Genomic DNA, 15,352 nt, shown 5'->3' with positions numbered 1-15,352 from the left:
CTATAGTTTCAGCAGAGAAAGACAGTTCCTTAATACATTCTCAGCTGGAATTACTGGTGAATCATCACTGGATTAGGAATCTCAGAATTTTGAACTTTCCAGTGACTCACTCCACTTGAGCTTCTGAAAATGTACCTTAAAATATATTCAATATCGTCAGGCTGACTCAGTGACAGTCAAGATTATATTTTATGTTATGAAAAGCTCTAAACAAATTAAGGTTAAGGAGATTTAGATCAGATAAGAATGGGAAGATTAGGTTCTTACCTTGGTAATTTTCTTTCCTTTAGTCATAGCAGATGAATCCATTACGAGTGGGTTGTGTCCATCAACAAGCAGGGGGAGATAGAGAGCACTGAAAAAAACATAGTGCCTCATGGCCAGCTAGCTCCATCTGCCTCTTCAGTATTTGAAGCTTCCAAAGCAGTGTTACACCGCAAAGCATAATAACATGAACTTTCCTCCCAGCGGATGAACGCCCCAAAACTGGAGCTATAAGTCAAAGGAGGGAATGGACTCATCCTCCTGGGGGGAATGAACTCATCCTCCTGTAACTGAACAGAAATCCTGAAGACTGTTTTCCAACTTCTCCCAATGAGGGAACATATCTACAGGAAAAACTGAACATAAAAGTAACACGAATCGCATAATGAACCACTGAGGGAGGGCTCACGGATTCATCTGCTATGACTAAAGGAAAGAAAATTACCAAGGTAAGAACCTAATTTTCCCTTCCTTGTCATCAAGCAGATGAATCCATTACGAGTGGGCTGTATCAAAGCAATCCCTAGATAGGTTGGGAACAAGCCACACCATGTGCCAGCACTTGTGCTCCAAAATGCGCGTCCCTCCTGGCAGCCACATCCAGCCTGTAATGTCTAGCAAACGAGAGCTTAGAAGCCCAAGTAGCTACACTACATATCTCTTGAAGAGAGAGTGCTCCAGTTTCAGCCCAAGAAGAGGAAATCGCTCTTGTGGAATGTGCCTTAAAGGCTTCAGGTGGAGGCCGGCCAGATAGCAGATATGCTGAAAAGATAGCTTCTTTAAGCCAACGGGCTATAGTGGCCTTAGACACTGGAGACCCTCTGCGCGGACCTGACAAAACAACAAAAAGATGGTCAGAGGTCCTGAAGGCATTTGGCATGCGCAGATATTGCAACAGAGCCCTTCGCACATCCAGAAGGTGCAACTGCCCATAGGCTTCTGGAAACTCCTCTTTAGAAAAGGAGGGCAGGAAAATAGGCTGGTTTAGGTGAAACGCTGGAACCACCTTAGGCATGAAGGAAGGCACCGTACATACCATTACTCCGGACTCTGACAATTGCAGAAATGGGTCTAGACAGGACAGCGCCTGGAGCTCAAATACTCGTCTCGTCAATGTCATGGCCACCAAAAATACCGTCTTTAAGGTCACATCCTTCTCCAAAGCTCGCCTAAGCGGCTCAAAGAGCGAACACTGAAGGGCCTTTAAAACTAACCCCAGGTTCCAGGCCGGACACGGAGCCCGCACGGGAGGACGGAGCCGAAGCACCCCTCTAAGAAACCGTGTCACATCCGGGCAACAGCCAGAGAGAGGCCAGCGACCTTCCCTCAAAAACATGCTAAGGCTGCCACTTGAACACGCAGGGAATTACAGGCCAAGCCTTTTTGTAAATCATCCTGCAAAAAGTCAAGTATCGGCGAGACACCCTGCATGGGTGTGATCACTTTAGAAGCACACCAAGCCACAAATTGGCGCCAAATCCTGGCATAAGCCACGGAAGTGGAACGCTTGCGGGCCTGTATGACTTTACTGTCATATCCCTTGTCTCAATTGCGCCCTCTCAATAGCCATGCCGTAAGACCAAAGCAGCAGGCGTCCTCCATAGTCACCGGGCCCTGTGACAACAGGTTCGGTACCACAGGTAACGGCAGGGGATCCTCTACCAGCATCCGCCGGAGGTCCACATACCACGGCCTCCTGGGCAAATCTGGGGCAATGAGAACCACCTCTCCTTGGTGGAGCCGAATCCGCAGGAGTACTCGCCCTATCAAGGGCCACGGAGGGAACACACACAGGAGGCCCTGAGGCCAGGGTTGAGCCAAGGAATCCAACCCTGCCGAACCAGGATCTCTCCGTCTGCTGTAGAAGCACGGGACTTTGGCATTTGTGCTTGACGCCATAAGATCCATTACGGGCTTTCTCCATTTGGCACATATCGGCAGGAATACTTCGTCTGCCAGTTCCCATTCCGCTGGGTCAATTTGATTCCTGCTCAGATAATCGGCTTGCACGTTGCTCTGACCTGCAATATGAGCTGCTGACAGAAACTTCAGATGAAGTTCGGCCCAGTGGCAAATCTGCGCGGCCTGCGCGGCTAGTGCTATGCAGAGTGCCTCCTTGGCGATTTATGTAGGCCACTGCTGTCGTGTTGTCCGACAGAACTCCGACAGCCAATCCTTCCAGGGTCAATTGAAAGGCCAGAAGCGCCTGGAAAATTGCTTTCAATTCCAAGCGATTGATAGACCACTCCGACTCCTCGGGTGTCCAAAGACCCTGAGTATGCCTTCCCCGGCAATGTGCACCCCAGCCCTTCAGGCTGGCATCTGTTACCACCAGGCACCAATCGGGGAGCGCTAGCGGTATTCCTTGCCGCAGCATGCTGTCTGAGAGCCACCACTCCATACTGAGGCGGGCCGCAGGGAGCCACGTGAGTCTGCATTGATAATCCTGAGACATTGGAGACCACCGTTGAACACGGAGCACTGCAGAGATCTCGGGTGCGCTCTCGCCCAAGGCACCACTTCCAAAGTGGCCGTCATCGACCCCAACAGCTGGACTATGTCCCAAGCTTGCGGGCGAGGCATCCTCAGGAGCAGACGGACCTGGGTCTGAAGCTTGCACCGCCTTTGCTCGGGTAGGAAGACTATCCCCGAGGCTGTGTCAAACCGGACCCCCAAATATTCTAGAGATTGAGAGGGGGTCAGATGACTTTTGGCTATATTGGAGACCCAGCCCAGAGATTGCAGTACCTGATGACTCTCTTCTGCAGAGTCTGCTCTGATGAGCCAGTTGTCTAGGTACGGGTGAACCCGGATACCCTCTCACCTGAGAAAAATAGCTACTACCACCATTACCTTGGAAAAGGTTCGTGGAGCTGTGGCGAGGCCAAAAGGCAAGGCATGAAACTGGAAATGTTTTCCCATCACCGCAAAATGCAGAAACCTCTGGTGCGGGGGCCAAATTGGTATGTGCAAGTAAGCTTCTTTCAGGTCCAGAGACGTGAGGAACTCTCCTGGCTCTACCGCCGCTATGATGGAGCGCAGGGTTTCCATGTGAAAATGCCGCACGTTCAGAGACTTGTTGACTTGTTTTAAGTCTAGGATAGGCCGAAAAGACCCTCCTTTTCGCGGCACCACGCAGTAAATGGAGTAACGGCCAGAGCCGCATTCGGCGGGAGGCACGGGGAAAACCGCCCCAATGTGAAGCAAGCCTTGCAAGGTCTCCTCTACCGCCGCCCGTTTGGCAGCAGAACCGCATCGGGACTCCACAAAGACGTCTTTTATCGGGGCATTGAATTCTATTCTGTAGCCTTCTCTGATAAGGTCCAAGACCCACTGATCTGAGGAAATCTTGCCCCACTCCTCAAGAAAGAGGGAAAGTCATCCTCCTATCACAAGAATCGAGGAGGAGGCAAGCGCACCATCATTGAGAGGGTCGCCCTTGAACTCCAGGTCTTGAGCCTGCTGCTGCGGAATGTTTGTCCGGGCGAAAGGAGTTCCTCTGCTGAAAACGGGCATGCGAAGTAAACCCAGCAGAACGCCCCAGGCGGTACCTTCTAGCTTCACAGAAGCGAGGTCTGTAAGAGGAGGGAACCACCTGACCCTTGGAAGAAGGCTGTGGCCTATCCTCGGGTAAGTGCTGGGGTTTGGCATCCCCCAGGCCTTTCACAATTTTCTCCAACTCCTCACCAAACAGGAGAAGGCCTTGAAAGGGCAACTTCACCAACCTTTGCTTAGAGGCCATGTCAGCTGCCCAATGCCGTAGCAACAGAAGACGGCGAGCTGCCACCACTACAGCCATCTGTTTAGCCGAAGCTCTGACCAGATCATAAAGGGCATCAGCCAAAAATGACAAGGCCGACTCCATCCGCGGTGCCACCTCCAGGCTCCCTATTCCTATAATAGGCGTAGGTACATTCTTGCCTCTCGGCAGCCGGTTCAGGCTCAGCCCCAGCATGCGCGTTCTCGTCAACACAGTGCACCTAAGGCCCCTAGGGATCCCCAGCAGAAGCAAGAGACAGGCTTTTGACTGGTTCCAGTGCAGCATAGCCATAGTACAAGTGTCCGTACCAGGCAACTTGCCTGTCGGAGGGAAGTTGATATTTTTTCACCAAAGGTGGCCTCTTATAACCTCCAACAAGTGGGTTCTTCAAATAATCCGGTTAGGATACACACTCAATCTGGTATGCAAGCCTCCAAATTGCCCACTGGGAGTTCAATCCTTCAGCTCCCAGCACAAGCAGGTGCTTGCAGAGGAACTCTCCGCCCTTCTAAAGGTCAATGCGGTCGAACACGTTCCACCAGGGGAAGAAGGGCTGGGATTCTATTCCAGGTACTTCCTTGTGCAAAAGAAAACAGGGGGGGATGCGTCTCATCCTAGACCTAAGGGCCCTGAACAAATTCCTAGTCCGAGAAAAGTTCAGGATGGTTTCCTTGGGCACCATTCTTCCTGTGATTCAGGAAAACGATTGGCTATGCTCTCTGGACTTAAAGGATGCCTATACACACATCTCGATACTCCCAGCTCACAGGAAGTATCTTCGATTTTGGTTGGGAACTCAACACTTTCAGTACTATGTACTGCCCTTTGGACTAGCATCTGCGCCCAGGGTCTTCACAAAGTGCTTGGCAGTTATCGCAGCATTGCTACGCAGACTGGGAGTGCATGTGTTCCCTTAACTCAACGATTGGCTGGTGAAGAACACTTCGGAAGCAGGGGCTCAACGGTCCATGCAGATTACTATTCAACTGCTGGAGCTACTGGGGTTTGTAATAAATTATCCCAAGTTCCATCTTGTTCCAGTGCAGAAATTGGAGTTCATTGCAGCTCTGTTGGATACACAGATGTCTCGAACTTATCTTCCCCAGGCAAGGGCGGACAATCTTCTGGCCCTAGTGTCTTTGGCTCGGGTGTCTCAACAGATCACAGCTCGGCAGATGTTGAGACTTTTAGGGCACATGGCCTCCACAGTTCACGTGACTCCTATGGCACGCCTACATATGAGATCAGCTCAATGGACCCTAGCTTCCCAGTGGTGCCAGGCCACAGGGAATCTAGAGGATGTAATCCATCTCTCCACCGAACTTTGCAGTTCCCTTCAGTGGTGGACCATTCGATCCAATCTGATCTTGGGACGTCCATTCCAAATTACTCAGCCACAAAAAGTGCTGATGATGGATGCATCCCTCCTGGGGTGGGGAGCTCATGTAGATGGGCTTCACACTCAGGGAGTTTGGTCCTTTCAGGAGAAGGATTTTCAGATCAACTTCCTGGAATTACGAGCTATCTGGAACGCTCTCAAGGCTTTCAGAGATCAGCTGTCCAATCAAGTCATTCTAATTTAGACAATCAGGTTGCCATGTATTACACCAACAAGAGGGGGGCACCGGATCTCGCCATCTGTGTCAGGAAGCCGTCAGGATGTGGCTTTGGGCTCATAGCCACAGCATGTTTCTCCAGGCCACGTATCTGGCAGGCGTAAACAACAGTCTGGCCGACAGACTGAGCAGGATAATGCAACCTCAAGAGTGGTCACTAAACATGGACGTTGTCCGCAAGATCTTCCGAGTTTGGGGCACCCCCTCGGTGGATCTTTTTGCCACTCAGACCAATCACAAAGTCCCTCAGTTTTGTTCCAGTCTCCAGGCCCATGGCAGACTAGCGTCAGATGCTTTTCTTTTTCATTGGGGGACAGGCCTTATGTATGCATATACTCCCATACCTCTAGTAGGGAAAACTCTGCTGAACCTCAGGCAAGGCCGCAGAATCATGATTCTGATTGCACCTTTCTGGCCCCGTCAGATCTGGTTTCCTCTTCTTCTGGAGTTGTCCTCCAAAGAACCGTGGAGACTGGACTGTTTTCTGACCCTCAACACCCAGAACGAGGGGTCGCTTCTACATCCCAACCTCCAGTCTCTGGCTCTCACGGCTTGGATGTTGAGAACTTAGAAGTTGCCTCTTTATGCCTTTCTGAGGGTGTCTCCTGAGTCTTGCTTGCTTCCAGGAAAGATTCCATGAAAAAGTGTTATTCTTTTAAATGGAGGAGGTTTGCCATCTGATGTGACAGCAAGGCCCTAGATCCCTTTTCTTGTCATGCACGGACCCTGCTTGAATACCTTCTATACTTATTTGTGACATTTGTACCCCACATTTTCCCACCTATTTGCAGGCTCAATGTGGCTTACATAGTAACGTAAGGCGTTTGCCAGTCAGTTGATAACAAATACAAGGTTATATTGTGGTCGAGTTAGGTAGGTGAAAATCAGTCATAGATTAGACATGCCACGGGAGATAAACTTATAAAATATATGGTTAAATGTTTAACATGTAAATTTTAATCACAAACGCCAGATGTATAACTTCTTATGTATTTCCACTATTCATGATGTATTGTAAGCTACATTGAGCCTGCAAAGAGGTGGGAAAATGTGGGATACAAATGCAATAAATAATTAATTAGAAAAGTACAAAAAAAAACCTTGGTTGAATACCATTTTTAAAGGGGGGGGGGGGAGAAGAACTAGAAGTCAAAAAGGCCTAGGGTCATTAGCACTGATAGCCATAAGGAAGCCAGCAAGTGTAACAAAACTAATATAGCTGCATGTATAAAGGAAAATATTACTAGCAGACAAAAGGAAAATCACTCTCTATATAGATCTCTGTTCAGGGTAGGGTTTCATTAATGTGTAGAGACGTCTCCAAAAGGGATACTGTTAAGGTGGCAGGCCACCATAACGACTCATGGTATGCTTGTCACTTAAATCACATAGCTAAGATTGTGTAAGGTCTGAGCTATGAACCAAGACAGTCCCTTCTTGGTCTTTCAGCTAAAATAAAAACATATACACTATGAGAATGTAACATCCTACTACACATCCTCACTGAACATAAGATTAAGATCCTTATGAAAAGTTGGAGGATTAAACTATCTGTTAAAAGAAATGACCTACATTAAACAACTGCCTAAATGCACTAAGGACTGGAAAAAAAAATGCAAATATCCCAAAAACCTAGCAGACACCTAGTTAGTACCAGAAAAGTTCAGGGACAAGATGTTGCATAAAGGTAAAAAGAGGGAAGGCTTCAAACGAATGAGAAAATACTTTGTTTTGTAGAGACACCTGGGTTAGCCCTACCACTGGGCAACTGTTTTTTGTCCATGGCCTCAAATTTCTGGCCCTACAGATCTAAGCAAATGATGCACTGCTATGAGTCTTTGCTCATTGCTCTGCATCTTTCAGCATCCCCGTAGGCTGCCCTTTGGAACAGTCTTCCAAAATATGAAATATGCACCAAAATTGTGTCACAATTTGAATATGTTTGAGGAGACTTTTTTTTTACAAGATTAATATGACCCCCATGAAAAACACCCTTTGCTGTGAATGGAGACTGTGGGGCTGCTAAAACCGGCCTGGTAGGTAGTGATGGGGGGAGCTTGGTCCCTTAAGACAGGGCTAGAAGTAAATAAAAAGTGTTGCAAGGAGGAGATCGGGGTCTTTGGTTGCCCAGACCCCATCAGGAACCAAGGGAGAGTCCCGGAGGGAAGCCAGTAAAGCCTGGAGCGCATGGACAATATGCAGAGGACCGCGATTACAGTTTTCTAGCAAGGAGTTCAGAGAAGAGGAGTGACTGGTGAAAAAGGTCACCCCACACAGTACGGAAGTGGGTGCAAAGGAGTCTCACTCCCAAAAAAGGAAAAGTGCAACCCCTCAGAAGTATATCTGGACTGGGATAGGGACAGAAGACTGTTGATGAACAGTAACTAGATGCAATTCTGTCTTGTGCACCTAACCCAATAGAAATGAGGATAGTTTATGAACTATTGATGGCTCGGAAGTTGATCCCGTAAAGAAAGTTTGAAGATACTTACCGACACTGCTGGTCATCTTTTCTGATAGTGAACTCTTGAGTATCCCAGGGGGATAGAGCCCTTTGGCCTACCGGGATACAGCTTAGTCTTGGACTGCACCCAGCTAGCTCGACTGAAGTACAATCTGTTTTGTGGACCCTGATCCCAGGTACCTGACCTGGGGAGCTTAGCTGGTGGCCCCGACACAGTTACATTACAGTTACATTAACATTAAGACCACTAGCACCAAATCTGAGAAATTTCAATCACCAACAAAAGCTGGCTTACAAAAAACAAACAAACAAAAAAAAGAGAGAGGAGGATCACCCCCCTTTCAGAGCACGTACAAAATAAATCCATCTTGAGGCAATATCCCTCTGGGATGCGGCCTCAGACCAAGATTCAGGCTCCTTCAGTTTTGGGCAGGCTTGGGGCTTTTGCCACTTCCCCCCCCCCCCCCCCCCCCCCAAAGAAAGCAAGAAAAACACACAGACTGAATAGAATTTGCAGCAATAAACACTAAGCAGGTGCAAAAGGGTACTGTGTGGAGGAAGTAAATATTCCTTATTTTACTAACATTTTCATGTTTTAAAATGTTAAATTTTAGTATGATATTGTACTATATTGATCATTGGAAATAGCGGGTAATACAACTTTGAAATACAACCCATTCTCTGAAGCTTGCTGCCCTACATACAATGCATTACTCCCAACAACTGAACTCTGAGGGACCTAAGTTTTAGTAGAAACCCTCATCCTGCTCCAACTTTCTACTAAATTTCGAGGCACGCTAATTTCAGGACTTCATTAGGGAAACACTTATTTTAAACTCAAAAAGTTATGACTAGGTCCTTCCCTAAATATTGCTCAATTTCTAAAAACCAAGAGCAGGAACTAGATCTGCCAATGGGGAGGAAGGTGGGTCCACGGCAGAACTGGAAAGTCTCCTCCCCAAAACTGTTGCTTTGAAAACTACTACCAAAATTGTTATTTCCAAGATGGAAGTTATTGTTATTGTTCTGATTGTATTGGCTAACTCCCCCGCTGTTCTCTTTATTTGAGTTAAATAAAAATTGTTTGAACTAAAAAAAAAACAAAATAAAACTACCACCATATACTCTCAAAGTATTTATTACTCTAGAAAATCCGGTGTGTCTTGTTACATGCCAAAAAGTCACCACCAAGAATACAACACAGTTGAAGATCGTCAGAAATACTGATCACATAAACAAGCAAATAAAAAGAAATCACTACAGCTGTCAAAAATGTCAGAATCAAACGGGACTAAGACGTAAACTCCAGTAGCGGTGCGCTACGAAAAGGACAAATAATCCTGCAGCCACTAATACAAGGCACCCAGCACGCTCCAGGTCAGAAAAAAAAAAAAGTCAATCCTGACTTTTCAACCTTGTAAACAACATGTGAACATGTCATGTTAAGATGGAAAAAGAGAAAAAAAAGCAAGCATTAAAAAACAACTTTTGCAACAACAGCTGATTAGGGCCGAATGACTTCTTACTTCTGGAGCTAAATCTTGCTGGCCAGCCTCAACTTTGCATTGGGCCAACCGCAGCTCGAAAAGTTTCACAGCACAGACAGCAGGGAAATTAGCTATCGCATCAACAACAACGCGGGTGTATGCTTCACCGACAGTACCTATGACCACTACCCTTCCCCTAAGGATACAGAGGAATGCTGACCTGCGGGTGTGTCGGCCGCCTTTCCAGCATGCAGAGCGCTTTCCTGTAGCAGATCCTGGAAGTGGACCTCGCGGAACCCGCCCCACAGTCTGTTGGCCGTACCGCGCAACACGCGGCCGCTCTTGCCAGTGAACGTCGTCAGGTACTCCATGGCAGTGGTGAACGGGAGCGCAAAGGTAAGAGAGTAGGAACGGGCTTAGTAACGGGGAAAGTTCCTGAGACCCGGACAGGCTCAAAGTGATTGTTGGTTAAAAAGTTAAGAGCGCCAGCATGGCCATGTCTTGGCAGCTACCGCCGAGTCGCCGACTTTGGTCCCTCTCTTTCGCTACCACTACTCCACGACGTCTCCTCTCGCGCGCGCATACACACAAGTGCCAAACTTTCCAGCGCGAGACAAAAACTTTGCTAAATTCCAAAGCGCACGCCCGCGCCGTGTCGTACCGTCCCTCCGCCCAGGCCCCCCTTCCCTTCCTTGAACGGAGCGAAGAACCTCCCGCTGTCAACAGTGTCAAACGTCCACCTGACCCCGCCCCTCTGCGTTCAAAGTGACTTCTCACAGGCCTGAGGCCCGTCTAACTCCCGGCTCCTCCCACTCCACAGGATGAAGTATGTAAATAAAATTTAAAAAAAAAAAAAAAAGTAACGGGGGGGGGGGGGGGGGGGAATCTTCTGTCTCGTGGCCACCGCTTCCTTCTTTTAGGGTGAAGTGGGCTTGCCCGTTAACTGACTTCTCGAAAAGGTCGTTTTTGTATTTCATCATTTTCCAACCGCTGCTCTCCTGTAAGTGGCTGCAGAAGATGGGGTGTTTGGTGAACTGCTTAATTTCGTCGCGGTTTATTATGTGGAAAGTGCCATTTATGTGTGCGGCGAAAAGGGACACTTGCAAATCCTGGGTCAGGTCAAGAGTACTGGCTGCATTAGGTAAACCTTAGGTTGCCCCCCCCCTCCCCCTCCCAATTAGTTGTCAGATCCCTAGCTCACCTGCTCCCTTCTCCAAGATTTGGAAAATCGAACTCCACAATCCTTGATCTCCGTACAACAGTTCTAAACAAATGAGTAATTGGACAGCATACTTTTAAGTATTAAGCTTTGTTATGGAAGTAAAGGTTGGTAATGATAATTCTTTGAATGTGTGCGGCTGTCAGGCTTTTAATGTTTTGCCGTGGCAACTGCCTAGTCATGGCTATGGGTTTGGCTGGCCCTGGGCTAATGCTCCATATATTGTCTAGTTCATTAAAATTTGTGCTCCTAGCCTGTAAATAAAAGAGGGCAAAATATAAACTGTAAACCCAAAATGTTGATGTAGGGCATTGTTCACCAATGGTGACGCCCATTGTCTTTCTGCTACTCTTTCTCTCTAGAGAGCTGCACAGGGACAGAAATCTAACCTGTCCCTGCCACAAGTAATTTCCATCCTGACTCCTGGCCTGCCTAGACCCTGCAGTCACCTTGCTGCCCCCCCTCCCCCCAAAAAAAGAGATCTGCATGAAAGAAAATATTTTTATTATTTTGACTTATGAAAACCTGAAACATGCTCAAAACAGAATAATCCATTTGTACAAATGAGATGAGGTGAAGATGTGATTCCATGTGCCCCAATGAAAGGAGAGTTTAATTTTACTTCCAATCTTTGTAACACCAGGCTTCCCAAGGCTGATTACAACAACAGTTAAGTAAACAGGATATCCTCACTGAAATTTGGCCATTACTGTATTGTATAGAAGAATGAGCACAAAATATGGCCTTTATTAGTGCTGTTTCTACCAACTACAATAACTTTTGAAGCTGTTTTAATGATATTCAGTTTTTATTTCATGATATATCTACATATGGGAAGCTTTCAAATAAATTAAAAAGCTGTCAAATAAGTTAAAAAAAAAACTTTTGTCCTCCACCTTTTAAGGCACTGCCTGTCCAACTGGGACAGCTTTTGACTTTTTACAGATGGACCACACATAGGCAGTCTGTTATTTCTCATAATCTTTTGCTATTGTTTTCAATAGTGTTTGTTATTGTTTTGGGTGAACCAGTGTGGCTAGATAGCATCTCCTGATCTCAATCTAATCTCCTTGCCTCTTACCAATCTTTTTTCCCTGCACCCATATTCCCACTTTTTTTAACAGTCCCCTCCCTGCCACCCACATACTCACAAACAACTGCATCCATCTACCTCCCCTCCAGCCTTGGGTATCCTCCTGCACATACCTCACGAAGCCACCGCTTGAAGTCTCGGCAGCCATTTTAAAGAAGCGGCGACAGTGAGAGGAACAAGCAGCAGCGGGCAACAAAGAGTGGGGATCTTTCCTGCCCCGAAGAAGTCACTAGACCATCAGGGTGCCTCGAGGTAAGTATGTGGAGGGCACCGTGAGGATCAAGGGAGAGAAAGCAAAGCTCAGTTCGCCATACAGTTCCATGGGAACTGCACAGGACCTGGGTCCATCTCCACTATCTCCGTTCCCGTGTAGCCTAGTTGTCAGTAAAGTGGACTTTTAATCCAGGGCACCCAAGTTCATATTCCCCTACAACTCTTATTTTAAACCCTGAGCCCTCCAGGAACAGGGAAATAGCTACAATACCTGTCTACACCCACCTCAGTAGCCTTCAGGTTTTCAAGTGTCATAAATATTTAGGTACAGTAGGTATATGTCTGTTTCTGGAGGACTCCCAATTTAAAGGAAAAAGAGCTGGAGTAGGAATTGAACCTGTGACCTCTGGTTTACAATCCACTGCACCGACCATTAGGTTACCCCTAAACCCTGTTTTCTCCTATGTTCAGAATGCCTATAAGAAAATGGTCCAAGGATAAATCCATAGTAAACAAGGAGACATAGAAGAACACAATAAAGCAATATAAAACCAAACTAAGACACACAAAGGTAAAATGCTACAAGAAACAAATTGGCCTCACCTATCAAAATACTAACTATATGTTAGTAAATCCCATGCATTCCACTCAAACATCTTCAACATCAAACACAAGCACCCCTCAGCTGACACCTTGGCCAGATACTTTGAAAACAAGATCACCGGACTAAGAAAGAACTCCTGATAGGACATTCCAAACCGGAACTGGAAAGCTCGCATGATGACATAATTGCCGACAGAACATGTCAACCTTCAATTCACCAACTACTGAAACAGTAAAACAGCTAGTGAAGAAATTATCCAAAGCTTCCTGCTTGTTAGACAACTGCCCCAGCTACCTAATGCAAGCAGCTCCAACACACTTCATAGAACAACTTAGATCTTCTCTATCCATCATGCTATCCAAAGGCTTGTTCCCAACAGACAAAGGTAACATCATTCTAACACTTATTATAAAGAATGAGAAAAAAACAAAAAACAAGTGATACCTGCGAATTACAGACCTGTGGCCTCCATACCTCTTACGACAAAGCTTATGAAAGGACTAGTCGCCTCTTAACTAATGGAATATCTAAACAACCACCACATACTGCACGAATCACAATCGGGTTTCTTCGCAAAACTAAGAAACGAGATCAGCATTTGACATGGTCGGTCACTCGATTCTTCTAAGTATGCTGGACAAAATCGGCATTGATGGTGAGGTTCTCCAGTGGTTTGAGGGTTTTCTAACATCCAGAACCTATCAAGTAAAGATGGGTACATCCCTATCTCCAATGTGGAACACAGAATGTGAAGTTCCACAAGGCTCACCCATATCCCTGACCTTATTTCACATCGTGATGTTACTACTAGCATGAACTTTGGCAAAAAATGGCTTTAATCATTTCCTTTATGCCGATGACGCATCAATGTATACCCAAGAAGACAGGAGGAGCCTCCACGGAAAGTCAAAGCAAAACAGCAAAAGCAGAGGCTGACAAATGCGCAAACCAATAGGGAGATGATATCAAAAACCAGTTTATTCAGAATATTCATATCAAGGCCTCGACACGGTCCGTGTTTCGGTGCCAAAGCGCCTGCCTCAGGGGTCACAATCAACTTTCTCTGAGAAGAAGCTGATAGGCTCGAATAATTCCTTTATGTATGCAAGTTAATCCACAGAGAGAACAAAAGAACAGCCAACCGATCAGCAAACACCATGTGACAAGACTCTATCAGCTTCTTCTCAGAGAAAGTTGATTGTGACCCCTGAGGCAGGCGTTTTGGCGCCGAAACACGGACCGTGTCGGGTCCTTGATATGAATATTCTGAATAAACTGGTTTTTGATATCATCTCCCTATTGGTTTGCGCATTTGTCAGCCTCTACTTTTGCTGTTTTGCATCAATGTATACCCCATTCAAAAACAAATTAGAAAACATCATGGACAGAATTAAATCAGGTATAAATATCCTTGAATCATGGGCCACCTCATTTCAGTCTTAACACAGACAAAACTCAGTGTCTGGTGTTAACATCATTTCACTGCAACGATACTTTCACTAACATCAACGTAGACGGATTCCCCCCACCCAGTAGCTCTGACTCTGAAACTACTCGGAGTCACTCTAGATTGCAATCTGTCATAAGAACAACAGATTTCGACCACCATATCGAAAATATTCCAGACAATGTGAAAGCACAGAAGAATAAGAAACTACTTTCCCAGAGAGATCTTCTGCATGCTAGTCCAAATGGGCTTAGTACATGCCAATTACTGCAATATGCCGGTTGCAGAGAACAACTACTAACCAGATTACATACAGCCCAAAACACGGTCACTAGGCTGAACTACAGGAAGTCTTGATACGAAAGTGTCAACCCATTACTGCAGAAAATTCACTGGCTCCTGATCAGAGCCAGAATTCTCTTTAAGAGAACATGGCAACATCCTACTTACACCAATACCAAAAAAACCCCAAGAAACCTGCGGATGACATCACTAACTACCGACCTGTGGCCTCAATCCCTCTGTTAATCAAACTGATGGAAAATAGAGTGACCTCCCAACTCAACGAATTCACTTAAAAATTCTCTATTTTACATGAATCACAATCGGGTTTCCGACCTGCACTCAGCACAGAAACAGTACTGCTCACCCTGATATCCAGATTCAAACAGGAAATCTCAATTGGCAACAAAATACTTCTTCTGCAGTTTGACCTATCTAGTGCATTTGACATGGTAGACCATACTATTCTCACAAAATTACTGGATAAACTAGGCATCGGCGGAAACATCATTAAGTGGATAAAAAGTTTTATCACCACCAGATCATATCAGGTCAAATCACCCTCATCAATATCGCCTGCGTGGTCATCAAAATGCGGAGTCCCCCAAGGCTCACCTCTATCCCTGATCCTCTTCAACCTTATGATGATTCCCCTGACCAAATCCCTATCCAAATCTGACCTTAACCCTTTCATCTATGCTGATGACGTCACAATATTCATCCCTTTCCAATCCAACCTTACTGAAATCTCGGAGAAAATAACCTCTGCCATGAACATCCTATCATCCTGGGCCAACACTTTCAAGATGAAAATGAACAAAGAAAAGACTCAATGCCTGATCCTCTCATCACAACACGCCACTCTGCTCCCAACCATCCTGAACACCCCAGACCGTTACAATC

General features: G+C 46.2%; 1 protein-coding gene across 2 annotated transcripts in view; it reads right to left on the bottom strand.

The window, feature by feature from the left end:
- OXR1 (oxidation resistance 1) overlaps positions 1–10,273 on the bottom strand; it is a 388,442-nt gene extending 378,169 nt beyond the window's left edge. For both annotated transcript variants that reach the window (XM_030217988.1, XM_030217996.1), the window contains exon 1: positions 9,812–10,273. In XM_030217988.1, coding sequence (XP_030073848.1) covers positions 9,812–9,962 — 151 coding nt within the window. In that variant the 5' untranslated portion in view covers positions 9,963–10,273. The remainder of the gene's footprint in view (positions 1–9,811) is intronic.
- Between the last annotated feature and the right edge of the window lie 5,079 nt (positions 10,274–15,352).

The sequence above is a fragment of the Microcaecilia unicolor genome, chromosome 1, assembly GCF_901765095.1.
Source record: "Microcaecilia unicolor chromosome 1, aMicUni1.1, whole genome shotgun sequence".
Classification (NCBI taxonomy): domain Eukaryota; kingdom Metazoa; phylum Chordata; class Amphibia; order Gymnophiona; family Siphonopidae; genus Microcaecilia; species Microcaecilia unicolor.
Note: the sequence above shows the minus strand (reverse complement) of the source record. Positions and strands in the feature narration are given on the sequence as shown.